The sequence below is a fragment of the Ranitomeya imitator genome, chromosome 1, assembly GCF_032444005.1.
Source record: "Ranitomeya imitator isolate aRanImi1 chromosome 1, aRanImi1.pri, whole genome shotgun sequence".
Classification (NCBI taxonomy): domain Eukaryota; kingdom Metazoa; phylum Chordata; class Amphibia; order Anura; family Dendrobatidae; genus Ranitomeya; species Ranitomeya imitator.
Window position 1 is genome coordinate 338989017 of NC_091282.1, and position 21321 is coordinate 339010337.

The window sequence follows — 21321 nt, forward strand, 5'->3', positions numbered from 1 at the left end:
TGGGGACCCGATCACCCTGTTTTCGGCACTCCGGGTTGTACCGCGCTGCTCCCCCCATACTTCGGCGGGCACCAGCTGCATACTTAGGTCCCAGCTTTTCCTGGGCCTAGCTGCAGCGTTGGCTCCGCCCCGTTTTTCCTGCTCTTCAGGTGGGCTTTTCTCCTGCCCATCTCTTAGCGCCTTCCTGTCGTCAGTTAGCTCCGCCCCCCTCCGGAGCCTGCTCTGTCACAGCATTGTGGCGCCGCCTCCCTCTTCTTTCTGTCTTCAAGAACTAGCTTTTCAGGACGCTTTGTCTCCCCTGGGCAGTCCTTTGTGGCAGCTTTTTCCTGGAGCCTGACCGTGCCTTCTTCTGAAGACCCTCTTCCTGCTAGCAGCCTTGCACCTGGACGCTAAAACAGGACTGCACAGTACTGTGAGTAGCCCTGCTCTGCTTCTCTGTCCCCTAACCTTCTGGCATCACTTAGTGGGTTTGCTCACCATGTCTAAAGGTACCGTCACACTAAGGATACCGACAACGATCCGGATCGCTGCAGCGTCGCTGTTTGGTCGCTGGAGAGCTGTCACACAGACAGCTCTCCAGCGACCAACGATGCCGGTAACCAGGGTAAACATCGGGTTACTAAGCGCAGGGCCGCGCTTAGTAACCCGATGTTTACCCTGGTTACCATCGTTAAAGTAAAAAAAACAACCACTACATACTTACCTACCGCTGTCTGTCCCCGGCGCTCTGCTTCTCTGCTCTGGCTGTGAGCGCCGGTCAGCCGGAAAGCAGAGCGGTGACGTCACCGCTCTGCTTTCCGGCCGCTGTGCTCACAGCCAGTACAGGAGGAGTGCAGAGAAGCAGAGCACCGGGGACAGACAGCGGTAGGTAAGTATGTAGTGGTTGTTTTTTTTACTTTAACGATGGTAACCAGGGTAAACATCGGGTTACTAAGTGCGGCCCTGCGCTTAGTAACCCGATGTTTACCCTGGTTACCAGCGAAGACATCGCTGAATCGACGTCACACACGCCGATTCAGCGATGTCTGCGGGACGTCCAGCGACGAAACAAAGTTCTGGACTTTCTTCCCTGACCAGCGACATCACAGCAGGGGCCTGATCGCTGCTGCGTGTCACACTGGACGATATCGCTAGCCAGGACGCTGCAACGTCACGGATCGCTAGCGATATCGTCTAGTGTGACGGTACCTTAACTCTAAAGGAGGTCTTTCTCATCCCCCTGCTTCCTCCTCTACTTCCTCTGCCCTAGTCAAACACTTCGAATGTTCATCTTGTAACGGCAGGTTTCCCTCAGGTCAGTCCTCTCCCCTCTGTCAGGCCTGCAGCAACCCCACTGTGCCCACCGCCCAGGATCCCCCTGCTGCTCCGCTTGAGAGTGACTCCTCTACCCCAGGTTGGGCCTCCTCGCTGTCACAATCTGTAGCGGATCTGACAAGCGTGTCTCAGACCCTGGTGTCTGTACTTGATCGGTTGCCCCTGCAGACTCCCGTAGTAGCCAGCGGGTCGCAGGAAGCTCCGTCCAAGCCATCCAATTTAAGCCGCAATAGATTCAGACAGGAACGCCGGTCGGAGTCCTCTTCCTGTTCCATCTCGTCCCTCGGTCTGTGTCAGCGGTCTGCTTCTTCCCGATCTTCCTCCCCCGAGTCAGGCGAAGCGTTCTCAGATTCGCCTTCGGAGGATGTTTTGGAGCTGGATTCGAACCAAATCGCTAGCATGAGGGATATGGTTCAGAGCCTCATTGGAGCGATCAATCAGACCTGTGGCATCAAAGATTCCTCTACGGAACACGCAGATCAGGCGGTTTCGTTTTGACGCTCTAAACCACCTTCCAAGGTTTTCGCTCCTCATCCTGAGTTCGAGGAACTTCTGGCCGGAGAAAGAGAGAATCCGACCAGATGCTTTTAAAGAGGGAAACGTCTTGGCGTGCTATATCCTTTTTCTCCAGAGCTCACCGCCAACTGGACAGCATCTCCCTCCGTGGACCTGCCATTCTCTAGACTATCCACCAACACGGTCCTCCCGCTCTCTGGCGCAGCATCCCTGAGAGATTCTAATGATAGAATTATAGAATCCTTTGCTAAGTCAGCCTTCGAAACGGCTTCGTCCACTCTTTGTCCGGCTTTTGCTTCCACTTGGGTCTCTAAGTCTATAGCCAAATGGGCCAAACAACTTCATCGGGGCATTCTGGCTGGGGCTCCGTCAGAACAGCTGGCGGATCTTGCCAACCAGATTTCTCACGCAGGAGAGTATTTGGTTTCCACCTCCCTGGATGCCGCTTCTTGTGCGGTTCAGGCGTCCAGTAATGTCGTTGCCATCCTTCAGACCGTTTGGCTCAAGGCCTGGCAGGCGGACTTGTCCTCAAAAAAAGTCTCTTACTAACCTGCCTTTTCAGGGATCGCGTCTCTTCGGTTACAAGCTTGACGAAATCATTAAGGACGCCACTGGGGGGCACAAGTTCCCTGCTTCCCCAGTCCAAACCTCGCCGGCCTCTCTCAAAGCGACAGTTTCGGTCCTTTCGCCCCTTTCTTCGTTTCACGGTGTCGGATACCTTTTCTCAACCACAGAGACCACAGGCATATCAAGATAGGAAGAAGGTGTCCTTTAGGCCCACCCTTTCTTGGCGTTCCCGCTACTCCCAGGGTAGATCCACTAGGCCCAGACCTGGAAGGTCTATCTCGGCATGACTTGCGACGAGACCCCAGCGCCTCTCCCAAGCTTGGCGGCCATCTCCTTTTCTTCAGAGATGTTTGGCTCGCCTCAGTGGAGGACGCATGGGTCAGGGAGGTTTTATCCTCAGGATTCAAAATAGAATTCATTTCTCGGCCTCGGGATCGATTCTTTGAATCCCGTCCTCCAAGAGACCCTGCTCTGGTCCCGGGTTTCTTTGCGTCCATCGCCTCCCTCCTCGATTCGGGGGTAATTGGTTCCAGTTCCAGAGGGAGAACGTTTCACAGGTTTCTATTCAAACCTGTATGTGGTTACTGAACAAAAGGGTTCGTCTCCAACATTTCAGGATGGAATCCCTTCGTTCAGTAATCGCTTCCATGGAGGCACAGGAATTTCTGTGCTCCATAGACATACAGGACACCTACCTCCATGTCCCTATATTCCCAGGACATCACAAATTCCTGCATTTCGCAGTGCATCAGGAGCATTTCCAGTTTGTCGCCCTGCCGTTCGGTCTCGCAACCGCTCCCAGGGTGAGGATCAGAGGCCTGGTGCTCTTTCCATATCTCGATGACATTCTCATCAAGGCTCCGTTCTTTTCTCAGGCTCACGAAAGTCTGACCATCGTCCTCGACACCCTATCCCGTTTCGGGTGGCTTGTCAACAAGAATTCCTACCTTGTTCCTTCTCAGCGCCTCGTATTTCTAGGCATGCTCTTCGACACCCGTCAGACGAGTCTTCCTTCCCGAAGAGAAGAGAATCGTTCTCCGTCGGGAAGTGCGCTTGCTCCATGGCCCTCGGCTTCCTTCCTTCAGATCGGCCATGAAGGTTCTGGGGAGGATGGTTGCAACGTTGGAAGCGATTCCCTTCGCCCAATTTCACTCAACACCTCTTCAGCAGGCAGTTCTTTCACAGTGGGACAAATCGGTCTTTTCTCTGGATCGTCCGATTCGGCTTTCGTCCCGGGTCAAATGGTCCCTTAATTGGTGGCTGAAGTCATCTCTCATCTCCCACGGCCGGTCCTTCCTTCCAGTTCACTGGCATGTGGTGACTACGGACGCCAGCCTTCTCGGCTGGGGTATGGTGTTTCGTCACCTGACTGTTTGTCGTTGGTTGGTGCAGGAGTCCTCTCTGTCGATCAACGTCCTCCAGATACGGGCCATCTTTCTGTCCCTTCTTCACTGGGAAAGGATTCTCAGGGGTCCTACCAATCCGAATTCAGACAGACAATACCACAGCAGTGGCATATGTCAACCAACGGGGGACTCTGAGTTCCTTGGTCGAGGTTTCCAAGATCCTCCTTTGGGCAGAGGCAACGGTTCCGGTGATATCCGCGGTGCATATCCCCGGCATGGACAATTGGGTTGCCGATTTTCTTAGCCGCGAGGGTCTCGCGGCAGGGGAATGGTCCTTGCATCAGGAGGTCTTCCATCAGATTTGTCTTCGATGGGGGACTCCAGATGTGGACCTCATGGCATCCAGACTGAACAGGAAGGTCCCTCGGTTCGTCTCCAGGTCCCGCGATCCTCTCGCGGTGGGCGCTGATGCTCTGGCCCTTCCTTGGTCACAGTTCGTGCTCTCCTATCTTTTTCCACCCCTTCCTCTTCTTCCCAAGTTGTTGAAAAAGATCAAGGCGGAGGGGGTGCCGGTCATTCTGATCGCTCTGGATTGGCCCAGAAGATCTTGGTTTGCGGAGATCGTCATCCTTCTCGCGGACGCTCCCTGGCAGCTCCCAGACAGACCTGATCTGCTGTCTCAAGGCCCGATCTGCCACCCGAGTTCTCGACCGCTCAGTTTGACGGCGTGGCTGTTGAGACCGCGGTTCTAAAAGCGTCCGACTTTTCAGATCGGGTGATCCACACTATGATCCAGGCTAAGAAGACGTCATCTTCCAGGATCTACTATCAAACCTGGAGGGCCTATTTCCTTTGGTGCGAGTCCAATCATGTCTCACCTATGTCCTTTTCTCTGCCTTCTATCTTGGCTTTTCTCCAGGCAGGACTGGATGCGGGTCTTGCCCTTGGTTCCCTAAAGGGTCAGGTTTCAGTGCTTTCCATCCATTTCCAGAGGATATTATCATCCCGACCGCAGGTCAAGACCTTCCTTCAGGGAGTAGCGCATGCTGCTCCTCCGTACAAGGCTCCTGTGGATTCATGGGATCTCAATCTTGTTCTAGAGGTACTGAGGGGTCCCCCCTTTGAGCCTCTCAGGGAGGTTTCCCTGTCAGTTCTATCCTGGAAGGTGGCTTTTCTTGTGGCCATCACCTCTATCCGGCGCGTTTCAGTGTTGGCGGCCCTTTCTTGTCGACCTCCTTTCTTGGTTATCCACCAGGACAAGGTGGTCCTGAGGCCTCCGCCTTCCTTTCTTCCTAAGGTGGTATCCACCTTCCACCTCAATGAGGAGACATCGTCCTACCCTACTTTTTCCCAGCTCCGACTCATTCTCTGGAGCATTCTTTGAACAAGCTAGACCTTGTCAGGGCAGTGAGGGTCTACCTGGCTAGAACGGCCTTTTTTCGGAAAACTGAATCTCTCTTCGTCATTCCTGATGGCATGCGTAGAGGCCTGCAGGCTTCCAAGGCGACCATTGCTCGCTGGATCAGAACTGCAATTTTGGAGGCTTACTGGGTCAAGAACAGAGTGCCCCCCCCCCTCGGGTTTAAGGCTCACTCTACCCGAGCAGTCGGTGCCTCCTGGGTGGTGCACCACAGGGCTTCAGCCCTACAGCTTTGCAAAGTGGCAACCTGGTCTTCCATCCACACGTTCGCCAAATTTTACAGGGTCCATACCTACACTTCGGCGGACACCAGCCTAGGCAGAAGGATCTTGCAGGCGGCAGTGGTGAGTCCTCTGACCTGATGGAAGTCTGTTTTTCCCTCCCCAGGGACTGCTTTGGGACGTCCCATGGTTCCTGTGTCCCCCAATGAGGCAATAGAGAAAACTGGATTTTTGGTTGCTTACCGTAAAATCTGTTTCTCGGAGCGTTCATTGGGGGACACAGGGCCCTCCCATGTTGTTCAGTTCCTTGGTGTTCTGTTCCTATGTTTGGTTCTTTTATGTTCCATGTTACCAGTTCAGATTTCTTACTGTTTTTCTCCTACTGCTTTCTCACTGAGTTTCAGAATGCCAGTCGGTGGGGTGTACACTGCAGAGGAGGAGCTAACTCTTTTTGTGCATAGTGTCAGCCTCCTAGTGGCAGCAGCATACACCCCATGGTTCCTGTGTCCCCCAATGAAGGCTCCGAGAAACAGATTTTACGGTAAGCAACCAAAAATCCTTTTTTTATACTGGCGAATGTAGTATTTAAGATTAACAGACTGCCCTGTTAATTTAGTATATTAGTCTTTTTATATTACCGTTTAAAAGCCTTTTATTGGTGTTTTCTGGCACATTTGAATAGATGTAGCCTTCTGTACTGTGCTACATTAAAGAGCCATTGTATAACGAATTCACGTGTCCAGTTTTCTTTATCGTCTGTCTATAACAGCGACTTGGCTTTCACCTTAATAACACTAGTGAGCAAAACCTTAATAATTCAGTGTCACTAGAAAATGCAAACGTATATAATGTACCATTCAAGTTTTTCCAAAATATTTGATGCTACGTGCACAATACATATTTTGTAATTCTCTTTTATTCTGGATTGGAAAATTCTCCACGAATAGAAGAGATAAAGAAAATGTCAGTATAAATTCCTAAATAAGTTTGATTAGCAAATCAAGCTTGTTTTGCCTTTGGAGGAAATGTCTCCGTCTTGTTACACTCACAGAATTGAATCCTAGAATGTTAATAAGACAGCTGCCTGTGCTGCCAGCTTTGTCCCTTTCCTTTGTATGTATTGAGATGTACTCCATTATTGGAGATACCAGAGGTGTTAAGAGAAGAAGCTTCTCACACTTCTGTCAACCCTGTCTTTCTGATGTAATACTGCATATATCAGGGGTGCTGATGTAAGGAGAGGCTGCTCACACTGCTGTGCACCCTGTCTTTCTGATCTAATACTGGATAAACCAGGGGTGCTAAGGTACGATGTTGCTTACACTGTTGTCTACCATGTTTTTCTAATCTAATACTGGAGATATCAGCGGTGCTGAGGTAAGAAGCAGGCGCTCACACTGCTGTTTTCCCTGATTATCTGATGTAACACTGAATAGGTACTGTTACCTGGAGACAACCTTGTACCATGTACAGTCATTACCTCTTGATTGCATCAGCAGAGCATCTTACTGCACATGTGTAAAGAGGTGGCAGGGACCCTCATGTGCTTCCTCTCTCCTGAACACCGGGCACATGTGTCACGTGCGGCAGCCTGATGTTTTATTAATGTTTTGCTATTGGTGCACTGTAATGTATTTGTCATGTACTGTAATGTGATGTAATGTGCTTTAGCTTAGAGATAGATTAGTAAGTAGTGCAGGATCATAGGAGGATTAGAATAGAGGGGGCACAGTAGAGATAGAGCATAGGATAGATGTAAGAGTAGTAAGGTATAGGCAGCATAGGGATTAAGTAGATGGGAGGAGTCACAGAGCAGCACAGAGCAGGGAGGTATAGGACAGATACTTCCTGGTTCTGTCAGACCCCCGGGCAGTTTTCCCAAGGGCAGGACGTGTAAGCAGAGTATTACAGGGGGAGACAAGTCTGCAGATGGCAAAAAGGCTACGTTCACATTTGCGTTGCGTCGGGCGCAGGTTCGGCGACGCATGCGTCATGCGCCCCTATATTTAACATGGGGGCGCATGGACATGCGTTGTCTTGCGTTTTGTGACGCATGCGTTATTTTTGGCGCAAGCGTCAGGGCGCAGAGGACGCTGCATGTTGCATTTTTTTGCGTCCAAAATTAAGCCAAAAATGGACGCATGCATCACAAAACAATGCGTTTTTGCATGTGTTTAGCATGCGTTGTGCGTTGCGTCCCAACGCCCAACAACGCAAATGCGAACGTAGCCTAAGGGGCCCCCAGGCTGAGAATCGTGCAGGCGGTCACCAGCTTATACCGAACCGTTCCAAGGAAGAATCCGAAGCTAGCGGCTGGGATTAGGAGGCAGCTGAGTCGGCGAGCCCTTTACACTATAACTCGCAGCTGGACCAGGGAAATAGCAGGAAGCTCGTGCGCCTGGAGCATGAGTGGGACAGAGATTGTCCAAGGAAACAGGTGGGACATGAATTGTCCAGGCATATAGTTGAGCTTGCCAGGAAAGGGAAGCTGATGCAGAACATAGTCTGCCCAGACAGCAGGGAGAGATAAGAAGATGCCTCTGTGTTTAACTTGTGCTGCCTATGTGATGAATACACTGCTGTCTAGTAAAGTTAAGCTGTTGGAAAAAGACCTTGAATCTGAAGTGATTTGCGGAGCTCATGAATGCAGAGCCGGCATGGCAGCAGCTGTGGGGAATCTGACAGAGCCTGTGAGTGTGCTGTGGTGCATGCAGCACAAGGGATTTTATTTATCTTTTCATGTATAAGGTGCCGGGGTGCTCCCTGACTGTTGCTTAGTGAACTCGCCCACAACTACCACCCCGTGCCACCTTGTTACACATGCTCACAGGCAACTTGTTAATTAGCATTATAGGACAGATTTATGTCGATGTAACAAGATGACTACTGTTTTAATGATGTATAGCAATTTACCTTTCTAGACAAAACAAATTAGATTTAATAATAAAATAATTTTATTAATTGACATTTTTTTTTGTTTATTTTTTTTCTATTTGCCTGGGAACCATTTTAGTTTCATCAGTTTTTATTGCAGATAACATCAAAATAACATTAATAATGACATAGAATAAGTAGTACAAGGATCCCCTCGCAGGGGGATATATATCAGACTACAAAGGAGAAAAACAATATCCTTGACTTATTGAGTTTAGTTGTACATAACAAATACCATATTTTTCGGACTATAAGACGCACTGGACCATTAGACGCACCCCCAAATTTGGGGTGAAAATTGCAGAAAAAAAAGATGTTTTTATTTATAAGATGGGGGTCTGTCTTGTTGTCCGAATTTACAGTATCTTACCTGAGGGCTGCCAATGGCAGAGCAGGGTCACAGGAGGCATGGTGTCGGCAGAGGTGCGGTGATGCGGTGCACCTGAGCTGGGTCCCTTCCTGTTTAGGTGGGCGACGCCACGGCCTGGTGTCCATGGGGGGGTTGCAGCTGTGCTGTGGCGGCGGCAGAGGTGCAGGGATGATGAGGCGCAGTGAGCGGTATGGCGTGAGCAGGGTCCCTTCCAAAGGTGAGGTGACGCAGCGGCCCGGTATCCAAGGTAAGCAGCAGAGCCGGATGAATCATGGCTTTATCGGCGGCGGCCATGTTCCTGAGGCTGCGCGTGCGCAGATGAAGTGCTCTGCTTCCCGGGGCTTCAGGAAAATGGCCGCGGGAGGCCGTGCGTGCGCAGATGGAGATGGCAGCGGCCATTTTCCTGAAGCCGAGTTCGCAGATTGAGATCCCTGTTGAAGGGACCCCGTTCACACCATACTGCTCACTGCACCTCATCATCTCCGCACCTCTGCCGCCGCTACACAACTGCCGGTAAGCCAGCATTCCAACTATAAGACACCACTCCCATTTTCCTCACATTTTTTGGGGGGGAAAAAGTGTGTCTTATAGTCCGAAAAATACAGTACACATCAATATAAACTCAACTGTGTTGTAATAGTTAAAAGAGGGGGAAGGGAAGGGGGGATGTAGAACCTTAGGTGATAATGATGGGAGTTAAGTTGACGAAATCAAAAATTTGTGTAAATCAAGTCTTAACCATCAGTTAGTAGTGTCTTGTGTTATATATTATACCGATAGTGACATTATTCTGGTAAAGCCGCCATCAGTCTGTTGTTGGATCCATGGGTCCCAGATACCTCGAAAGATTTCAAGAAAACCGGACCTAGTGGCTTCAATTTTTTTCATATAACATTATTAGATTTATCCGTCTTTTCACCTGGTTTATCGACAATGTCTTGGTTTTCCATTGTCCAGCTATGTGATTTCTAGTTGCCATGGTAATAAAATCAATAAGACGACAAGTTTTAGTATTGGCGTTGATTGGTCTATCACCTAAAAGGAGTACTGTTGGTGTTAAGGTACCTTCACACTCAACGATATTGCTAGCGATCCGTGACGTTGCAGCGTCCTGGCTAGCGATATTGTTGAGTTTGACAGGCAGCAGCGATCAGGATCCTTCTGTGCCATCGTTGGTCGGAGCAGAAAGTCCAGCACTTTATTTCGTCGCTGGACTTCCTGCAGACATAGCTGAATCGGCGTGTGTGACGCAGATTCAGGGATGTCTCCACTGGTAACCAGGGTAAACATCGGGTTACTAAGCGCAGGGCCGCGCTTAGTAACCCGATGTTTACCCTGGTTACCAGCGTAAACGTAACAAAAAACAAACACTACATACTTACATTCCGGTGTCTGTCCCCTGGCTCTGTGCTTCTCTGCACTGTGAGCGCCGGCCAGCCGGAAAGCAGAGCACAGTGGTGACGTCACCGCTGTGCTTTACGGCTGGCGCTCAGTCAGTGCAGGAAGCAGAGTGCCGGGGGACAGACACCGGAAGGTAAGTATGTAGTGTTTTTTTTTTGTTTTTTTTATGTTTACGCTGGTAACCAGGGTAAACATCGGGTTACTAAGCGCGGCCCTGCTCTTAGTAACCCAATGTTTACCCTGGTTACCAGGGGACTGGCATCGTTGGTCGCTGGAGAGCTGTCTGTGTGACAGCTCCCCAGCGACCAAACAGCGACGCTGCAGCGATCGGGATCGTTGTCTGGATCACTGCAGCGTTGCTAAATGTGACGGTACCTTAAGGGGTAGTTTCTTTTTCAGGACTATGTTAATTAATTTTATTACATTCTTCAAAAGATTTCACTATGGGGCATGTTGTCCACCAGGTGTGAAGTGTATCTCCCACGTCAACACATACTCTGAAGCATTTGTCTGAAATTGTATGACAGATATTGTGTAGGTAACTGGGAACATGATGAGTTCTATGGAATAATTTGAGATGTTTCGGTGAGCGAGATTTGATTGCTTCCTTTTAAAATGTTTTCATAACATTTATACCATCTCTGAGGTGAAAGGGTGAATTGTAGGTCATCTTCCCATTGTTCCATGGTTTTTAATTTCGAGCCATCTCTGGGTTGATTAAGTGTAGTGTATAGTTGTGATATGAGGCCTAGGAACCCCTTTAAAGGGATATTTGTCTACATATATTATCAGCAGTCATTGTCAGATTGGTGTGATGATGGCACCTTCAGCATTTACTTGTGTATCCTGTTCTCTCCTGATCTTCCCTGGCTACACGACCCTGTGGTACTGCGCTCAGTTATTTTCTTCCCTGCCATAGTCTTTGAATGGAGCTGTAGGGCGCATGTGCGACCAGCGGCTTTGTCCAATTCCTCCTGGCTGCAGTCTTGGTTTCAGACCATTATCTGATGATTCGCTATGGTGCACTAACCAACAATACTCCTGTTTGTAGATGGAATATTTCAATGTACATAAACTACCTTTATTTTTATTCATGTCTATATATAGTGTGTGTGATCGTAAGGTACATCAAAATTATCTGTTATATTGAATGTTTCTGTAATCTTCACAGGGTTTAGTGAAAGCGGAGATCCCTCTTGCAGCATAATGCAGAACTGGGCTAGAATAGAGGTAAGATCTTTAATAACTGATACGTTTATGGTAAATACACATTAACCCCTTCATGACCTTGGGATTTTCCATTTTTCCGTGTTCATTTTTCGCTCCCCACCTTTCCAGAGCCTTAACTTTTTTATTTTTCCGTCAATATGGCCATGTGAGGGCTTATTTTTTGTGGGACGAGTTTCACTTTTGAACGACATCATTGGTTTTACCATGTCGTGTACTTGAAAATGGGAAAAAAATTCCAGGTGCGGTGAAATTGCAAAAAAAGTGCAATGCCGCACTTGTTTTTTGTTTGTCTTTTTTGCTAGGTTCACTAAATGCTAAAACTAACCTGCCATTATGATTCTCCAGGTCATTACGAGTTCATAGACACCAAACATGCCTAGGTTCTTTTTTATCTAAGGGTACTTTCACACTAGCGTTTTTTGTAAATCCGTCACAATGCGTCGTTTTGCAGAAAAAACGCATCCTGCAAAAGTGCTTGCAGGATGCGTTTTTTCCCCATAGACTTCTATTGGCGACGCATTTGCGACGGATTTGCACACTTCGCATCCGTCTTGCAACGGATGCGTCGTGCTTTGGCGGACCGTCGGGAAAAAAAAACCCTACATGTAACGTTTTTTTCTCCCGACGGACCGCTTTTTCCGACCGCGCATGCGTGGCCGGAACTCCGCCCCCTCCTCCCCGCACCTCACAATGGGGCAGCGGATTCGCCGGAAAAATGCATCCGCTGCACCCATTGTGCAAAGCGTTAAACGCTAGCGTCGGAATCTCTCCCCGACGCATTGCGACGGGGAGATTCCGACGCTAGTGTGAAAGAAGCCTAAGTGGTGAAAAAAAAATTCCAAACTTTGCTTAAAAAAAAAAAAAAAAATGTTTTATTTTGAAAGGAGAGTGATTTGAACTTTTTATATTATTTTATTTTTTTTTTTAAACTTTTTTTTTACTTTTGCCATGCTCCAATAGCCTCCATGGGAGGCTAGAAGCTGGCACAACTTGATCAGCTCAGCTACATAGCAGCGGTCATCAGATCGCTTTTATGGAGCTGAATTGCAGGCTTGTTACGAGCGCCAACCACAGGGTGGCACTCACAGCAGGCTGGCATCGGTAACCATAGAGGTCTCAAGGACCTCTATGGTTACTATCCTGATGCGTCGCTGACCCCCGATCATGTGACGGGGGTCGGCGATGCGCTCATTTCTGGCCCGATGGCCGGAAGCGCCGGTTAAATGCCGTTGTCAGCGTTTGACAGCGGCATTTAACTAGTTAACAGCGGCGGGTGGATCGCGATTCCACTCGTCGCTATTGCGGGCACATGTCAGCTGTTCAAAACAGCTGGCATGTCCCGGCTTTGATGCGGGTTCATCGCCAGAGCCCGCATCAAAGCGGGTGTTCTGACTTCGGACGTACTATCCCGTCCGAGGTCAGAAAGGGGTTAAAGAGCTAATTACAGTCTATCCAATGTCTCTGGCTGTGATTCCACCCCTATATGTGTCTGTTAGATGCAGTATATTAGGAAGTGCCTGTGCAGTTGCCGTCGCAGCCGGAGATGTGGATGAATGACATACACAACTTCTTGTTAAATATTATATAAAAATAATATTCACCTCATTGGCTGTTTACTTATTTTGTTACATTACAATCTGTGTTTATCATTTTCGTAATCCGATTTGTGTGTGATGTATCAGCACCAAATAGTCTAAGTTGGTGAAGTGAGAAAAATAGAGGCATAAATTACATTTATAGGATCAAATAACTAAAAATTGGCATGTGCATATGTATTCGTCCCTTTTGCTATGAATCACCTAAACATTTATGGTGCAAGCAATTGCCTTCATAAGTCCCATGCTTAGTGATAGATTGCACACAGGTGGACTTTCTAAGTGTCACATGGTCTGTCCGTATATATACACCTTTTCTGAAAGGCCACAGAGGTTGCAAAACCATTAGGCAAGAGGCACCACTAACCAAACAACACTATAAAGACCAAGGAGATCTCCAAGCAAGTCAGGACCAAAGTTGTGGAGAAAGGCAAAAAAAAATCTCAATCTCTGATGTTCCCTCAGAGCACCATCAAATCCATTATCATCAAATAGAAAGAACATGGTACCACAGCAAACCTGCCAAGAGGTGGCCGCCCACCAAAACTCTCAGCCTTGGCAAGGAGGACATTAACCAGAGAGGCAGCACAGAGACCAACGATAACAACCATGAAGGAGCTGCAGAGTTCCCAAGCAAAGAATGGAGTATCTGTCCATGTGCTCACAATAGACTGTACACTCCTTAGAGATGGCCTTTATGGAAGAGTTGCATAAAAAAAGCCTTTACTTACACAAATTGTAAGGCTCGTTTTGAGTTTGCCAAAGACATGTGGGAGACTCCCCAAATGTATGGAGGAAGGTCCTGTGGTCAGATAAGCCCAAAATTGAACTTTATGGCCACCAAGGTAAACTCTAAGTCTGGTGTTAAACCAACACAGCTCATCACCTTAAGAACACCATCCCCACAGTGATGCATGGTGGGGGTGCCAGCAGCATCATGCTGTGGGGATGTTTTTCAGAAGCAGAGAGAGGGAAAATGGATCACGTTGAAGGGAAGATGGACAGTGAAAAATACAGGGATACTCTTGGTTAAAACCTGTTTTTCTGTCAGTGATTTGAGACTGGGACGGTGGTTCGCCAATGACAACGATCCAAAGCATACTGCTAAAGCAACAGATTGGTTTAAGGGGAAATGTGGAAATTTTTGAGTGGCCTAGTCAAAAGCCAGATCTTAATCCAACTGACAATCTGTGTTCAGACTGTTCACCATCTAACTTAAAGGAGATGGAGTAGTTTTGCCTTGAGGAATGGGCAAAAATCCCAGAGGCAAGATGTGGAAAGCTCATAGAGACTTATCCAAAGCGACTTGCAGCTGTAATTGCCGCAAAAGGAGGCTCCACAAAGTACCGCATTTTACAGAATCAAAGATGCACCTCAAATTTTAGGGTGCAAAATAGGAAAAATATGTTAACTAAAATGGTGGTGCGTCTTATATTCCCTTTTAATGGTAGCTTACCTGGGAGCGGCTACGGTGGAACAGGGTCACCGAAGCAGAAACCCAGCTTCAGGAGACCAGAGGCGGTGCTTGGGATCTCAGAAGGTGTCGGCTCCTCCCGAGATCTCAATGTGCGCATGCGTCGTATCCAGTGGCCATTTTCCCAAAGCCCACGTCAGAGATATCATAGGGAAAATGGACTTCGTTCACCGGCATCGTTACCTTCTGAGATCCTAGGCATCTCTCCGATCCTGCTGCTGGCCTCATGGACCAGCGACCCTGCCTCCTGTGACCCTGCTCCATCGCCTCCGATAAACTCAGTCCAGATTATAAGAAGCATTCCCACTTTACTCCTATATTCCTTATAGCCCAGAATGGCACTCCTTGCTGCACAGAGTGGAGAGTAGGAAGGAAACCTTTTAATAAGACCTTATAATAATAGGACCGTTTAATAAGACACTGGCTGTTGTGCTGTTCACACAATTAAGCACACACCAGTGAGAAACATAGTAATTATTTATTGGTCATTTCTATAAAGCCTTCCATTCAGAGACCTAAAACGATGCCTTTGAGATCATAAAGTAGAACACAATGGAGAGATGCAGATGGTGCAGGGCAAGTTTTACTCTCCGAGCCTAGTTCATTCTCTGTATAATAGCAGCATGTTTGATGCTTCTGGCAAAGCTTTGTCCATTTTTCTGATGGTGCTCTTTGGCCCATTGATAACACACTTCACAGTATTGAATTCCATTGTAGAATAGTCGGCTAATTCTGAATAAATCTGATTGAAATTACATAATTAAAAAAATATATACATTTCCTCTCACCTCGCCCCTCAGGCTCGACACTGCAATAACATGCAGAAAGCTCGGGAGCTCTGGGATAGCATCATGACCAGAGGCAATTCCAAGTTTGCCAATATGTGGCTGGAGTATTACAACCTAGAAAGGTAAGAACGGCTGTCTGCCCTGCTCACCATATACGAGCATCTAACATTACTGCCGTGCATTATACTTGGGAATTCCTGGCTTGGATACTTTTAGTGATTTATTGATGACCAGGACTTAGGTCATCTATGGGTGAATCAATATGAGATTGAGGTTTAGCACTGAGCACCCTACTTATTAATTGTTGTCTGCAATATCCAGTAGCGGCCACTACACCACATCTGGAGACTACAGTTGATCAATGGGGTGCTGGGTGTTGGACTCCCACCAGTATATATCATAGATTGGTCATCAATATCAAATGACTGAACAATCGCTTTCAATCAGCTGGCAGGCATCAGGAAACCATTAGATTTGAACATGAACTACATATTATACCTTTACTGTAATATTCTACCATCCTGTATGTGATAAATGAGAGCGCAGCGTCCCTTCTGCTGTGTTTTCTGTGCATTGAATTCTCTTCTATCTGACTTCATAATTAAAGCCACTTTACTTTAAAATACAACCTGTGCTACAGCCATATAACAATGCTCCGCAGCTAATCTCTTTTTTTCCCCTTGTTATTATAACCTCAGTGCTATTACTGCACTTCTAATCCACTATGCTCGTTGCTTGACAGTAAATAGATATTTTGGAAATATTTGCATTATCCAATATTTGTTCCCCCATATAGTTTATTTTAAGACAACCATTTAACCTTTGAAAATATTGTGAAACCATAAGAAACCCAAGATTAAAGCTAAGTAATAAGCAAAATAATAATACGGATAAGGAAAGGCATTACATAGAAAAGTCATAAAGATCCGCTGTAAACTGGTAAGCCTTTTTGTACGTTTTGGACAGGAACCTTTATCGGGTGGTGTAGATTAATAACTGGATATGGCAGCTACTGCTTTCTATAACGCCACAATTACTTCGCTCTCACCACGGTCACACCCGCTTAGGCTACTTTCACACTAGCGTCATTTGCAATACGTCGCAATGCGTCGTTTAGGGGAAAAAACGCATCCTGCAAAGTTGTCCTCAGGATGCGTTTTTGCCCCATAGCCTAACATTAGCGACGCATTGACACACGTTGCAACCGTCGTGCGACGGTTGCGCCGTGTTGTGGCAGTCCGCCGGGAGCAAAAAACGTTACATGTAACGTTTTTTGCTGCCGACGGACAGCTTTTTCCGACCGCGCATGCGCAGCCGGATCTCCGCCCCCACCTCCCCGCACCTCACAATGGGGCAGCGGATGCGTAGAAAATCTGCATCCGCTGCACCTGTTGTGCGGCGCTAACCGCTAGCGTCGTTGCGACTGCACGTCGCATCGCGATGTGCAGCGCACGACGCTAGTGTGAAAGTAGCCTTACACACAATAGTACCTAGCATGTAAATAAGCCGTCCTGGCACGCCTACTTTAAAGGAAGTCCTTATTACTTGTAACCAAGCAACCTGAAGCCTACTCTTCAAAGAACTACATTGCTAATGTCCAATATTCTGTCTCACATCCCAATTTAGCATTTGAATCCTCCTTTTTGTCCCTCAGTGCCACCTATTACCTACTGTATTTCTGCTGAGAGCTTTTTCAAACAGGAGACCTACAACATTAGAGAGAGCCCAACCTATACTCCCCTAAGCTCCCCCCAGTGCATTTTTGCCTAATACCCTCATAAACCATGTTACCTATGAAAAGCTTTCCACCCTACTCCGCACGTCTTACCTCGCCATCTGTCTCTGATGCAATCCCACCCTAACCCCAACCTTAATACTGTTTATATTAGCACTTAATCTATCTCTTAAACCGATCACTAGCCACTAGTGTTTTCCTTTTAAACTGTGCGCTGCGGGGATCAGCCGGTTTCTGAGCCGAGACCGGAGGGCATGAACGAGTTATACATTCTCCTGCCACTAACTGGGAGTATTTCTAACGCATACATACCTTCTGGTCCCAGGTCAGAAATCAGCGAATCACTGCAGCGCAGGGGGGATTCATAAGGCTTCAGACTTATTAGCGATTTTGACCAGACTACACACAGTACAGACCAAAGTTTGGACACACCTTCTCATTTAAAGATTTTTCTGTATTTTCATGACTATGAAAGTTGTGCATTCACACTGAAGGCATCAAAACTATGAATTACCACATGTGGAATTATATACTTAACAAAAAACTGTGAAACAACTGAAACTATGTCTTATATTCTAGGTTCTTCAAGGTAGCCACCTTTTGCTTTGATGACTGCTTTGCACACTCTTGGCATTCTCTTGATGAGCTTCAAGAGGTAGTCACCAGGAATGGTTTTCACTTCACAGGTGTGCCCTGTCAGGTTTAATAAGTGGGATTTCTTGCCTTATAAATGGGGTTGGGACCATCAGTTGTGTTGTGCAGACTCTACATGCCTGGTTCCCTCCATGAAGCATGGAGGAAGAGATGTGATGGTGTGGGGGTGCTTTGCTGGTGACACTGTTGGGGATTTATTCAAAATTGAAGGCATACTGAACCAGCATGGCTACCACAGCATCTTGCGGCGGCATGCTATTCCGGTTTGCGTTTAGTTGGACCATCATTTATTTTTCAACAGGACAATGACCCCAAACACACCTCCAGACTGTGTAAGGGCTATTTGACCAAGAAGGAGAGTGATGGGGTGCTGCGCCAGATGACCTGGCCTCCAGTCACCAGACCTGAACCCAATCGAGATGGTTTGGGGTGAGCTGGACTGCAGAGTGAAGGCAAAAGGGCCAACAAGTGCCACGCATCTCTGGGAACTCCTTCAAGATTGTTGGAAGACCATTCCCGGTGACTACATCTTGAAGCTCATAAATTGAAGTGAAGGACAGCATCTAATCCAGGTGAAAAAGGTTTCTTTTTATTGTGCCAAATGCGACGTTTCAACCATCAAGGTCTTTGTCAAGCTTGAAAAAGACCTTGATGGTTGAAACGTCGCATTTGGCACAGTAAAAAGAAGCCTTTTTCACCTGGATTAGATGCTGTCCTTCACTTCAATTTATGGTATGTACTCATCCACTTGGGTCCAGTGGAATTAGGACGGGCATCACTTTGCTCAGTTGTGCTGTCAGCTTATCTCTATTTTTTGCACCTCTTGAAGCTCATCAAGAGAATGCCAAGAGTGTGCAAAGCCGTAATCAAAGCAAAAGGTGGCTACTTTGAAGAACCTAGAATATAAGACATATTTTCAGTTGTTTCACACTTTTTTGTTAAGTATATAATTCCACCTGTGCTAATTCATAGTTTTGATGCCTTCAGTGTGAATGTGCAATTTTCATAGTCATGAAAATACAGAAAAATCTTTAAATGAGAAGATGTGTCCAAACTTTTGGTCTGTACTGTATATATACTTCATGTGCACTTTTCAACTACTGTTCCATGTCAGATATGTACTTCATGCTGACGCGATTGGGTACTACCTGTGTACTTAAGCAATCCGATGTAGGATGTACCTAACTGGCGGCCTAAATCTATTGGTCCTGTTGAGAACCCCATTCGCACAGTTTATAAGTTGTTCAATACTTTTACATTGATGGCTTATCCTTAGGGCGTGTCGGGTGTCTGACCCCGACCGATCAGATCGAAGACCTATCCAATGTAAAAGTAGTGGACAACCTCTTTAACTTCTTAGATGTTAGTCAATTGCCACTGCGGCATCTGAAGAGTTTTAGGCTATGTGCAGCACACGTCCGGTTTTTTTCCTGACAAAATCCGGAGAATTGTGCCAGAATTTTGCCTTTTTTTTTTTTTTTTTCCTGAAAGTCATTTTGGCTTAGAAATCCGCAAAAAGAATGAGCATGTCCATTTTTTTTGCGGAATGCGTTTTTTTTCCGGAAAAAAACGCATCCATCTGAACAAAAAATCCGGAATGCATTCTAAATGATAGGATGCATATTTTTAGCGTTTTTGATGCGGAATTATTGCGTTTTTATAGCGAAATTCCGCAAAAAAACGCTAAAAATCCGGACGTGTGCACATACCCTTACAGTGAGTTTGCCCCCACACCTTCTCCCAGTGCCCTTTGTTTAGTGATGGGTTGCTAAGGTAACTGGAAACCTAAAAATGGTCCTCTTATGTTTGACATATACTGATGCATGTTAGATCTGACAGATGCAGGCAGCCTGTCAGTGCAGTGTATTATCTAACTGATCTAATGAGCCCAAGCTCAATTCCTCTAGTGAAACTTTAAAATATTGTAAAAAAAGATAATTTAAAAAGTCTTTACAAAAAGGAGGCACCCAATAAAATATGGTTTAGTTTGCAAAAAAAAGAAACTGTCTGAAAAATGCATATTTGGTATCTCTGCGACTGTAACGACCCATGCTGTAAAACTAATTTTATATTTATCCAACATTGTGAACTACAGAACACTCCTCATAAGGCCGTCTTGAAAATTCCTCCTGTGTAGTACCCATTATCTGCAGCTCGTTACCCTAACTAAGCAGACCTTTCTTACCTTTGAAACTTCAAAATGAATCTAATAACCTACTCCTGAAAAGCCTAGAGCATCCCTGCTTCCATTACAATGCCAATTCAGTCAGAGAAGGGGGAAGAGATAAGAAAAACAAGTAGGTAGGAAGGTGTGCCTAAAGGGGTTGTGCCACCATGCTACATACTGTTAAAGGGACACTGTCACCCCCTCCAGCCGTTATAAATTAAAAGAGCCATCTTGTGCAGCAGTAAAGCTGCATTCTACCAAGGTGGCTCTTTTAGTTTTTGTTGCTGTTATTCCCAAAATAAAGGTATTTATAATTTTGCCCAAATACCTTTCTTTAGACCTGGAGGCAGGTCTGAACCCCCCTCTTTGAAGCGCCCAACTGCCGTCAGTCATATCTTCTGGGGCGCTGGTCGCCGCCCCCTCAGCTGTTTTTCTCTGAAATCCAGCGCCTGCGCTGTTCTCTTCTGCCTGGGGCAGGCGCATTGAGCATTGGCCGTCTGACCTCACCTGTTGGGTTGCAGACTGCGCCTGTGCGGGCAGTGCGGCCACCCAGCTACTGAATCCCAGCCCCGCACTGTGCATAATGCATAACACACTGCGGTGCTGGGATTCAAGGGGCCGATCTCCCCCAAACATCAACAGGTGAGCACGGCGAGTGTCACCTCCCCGTACCCTCTCCTGCGACGTGGGATGCCAGGCCTGAAGTATTTTAGGAGCAACGGTTCCCTTCAGGGCGCCAATCTCCCCACACCAGCACAGACGGGAACACTGAGTGTCGGCTGCATGTACCCCCTTCTGAACCCTGCCACGGCCGGACACAGCCCTGTGAAATCCTAGGGGAGCTATCCCTTAGGATACACAGAGGCTCCCTCCCCATGGCATCCGACTGCTCCCACTTTACCACCACTGAATGAACAACTGTGCTGCATGGAGCCGGACGGTCCCTCTCCACCTCCCTCAAAGGAGATGGTGGATCAAGGGTTCCTGCACCGTCCCCCTCGCATTACTGACTTCCAGCAGAGCGATAGCTCTGCTCCTCGATCCTCCCAGGCATCGGCGGTGAGTTTCGGCAGGGGAGGTGTGGGGGGGCTCCCGAGGGCACTGCTAATTTAGTCCCTGGCTTCGGCCTCCACTAGGCTGCTGGCCGAAAAACTCTGCCCACAGTGCGCGTCACGCTTGAGGTCCTACCCACCGGCTCGGCGCTTCTCGTACACTGCGAGAAGCACCCTTCCTAATCTCGGCGGCAATCTTCAGCCCCCCTAAGGACGGAGGAACACCGCGCTGCCGCTACAAGACCACTGCACCGCTGGGGACGCAGGGGCACAGGACCTGGGTAAGTGCTCTGCCACACTGCCGCAGGTCCACTTTACTCAGCCGCACAAAGTGCTGTGCCTCCCTTACAGCAGCACACAAAGTGCTACGCTGACTTTTAAGCCACACTTAGCCTTCCCTGCAGTATTTTGGAGGTCAACAGGGATACAGCATGTCATCTAAACCCTCCAAAAAGTCATCTAAACCCTCCAAAAAGTCATCTAAAACAGTATTTTTCACTTCTTGCACCTCTTGTCAGGCTGTGCTACCAAGTGGGC

General features: G+C 47.5%; 1 protein-coding gene across 2 annotated transcripts in view; it reads left to right on the forward strand.

The window, feature by feature from the left end:
- SART3 (spliceosome associated factor 3, U4/U6 recycling protein) overlaps positions 1 to 21321 on the forward strand; it is a 67105-nt gene that overhangs the window by 27645 nt on the left and 18139 nt on the right. For both annotated transcript variants that reach the window (XM_069759733.1, XM_069759738.1), the window contains exons 11-12: positions 11261 to 11319; positions 15189 to 15298. In XM_069759733.1, the coding sequence (XP_069615834.1) occupies positions 11261 to 11319; positions 15189 to 15298 (169 nt within the window). The remainder of the gene's footprint in view (positions 1 to 11260; positions 11320 to 15188; positions 15299 to 21321) is intronic.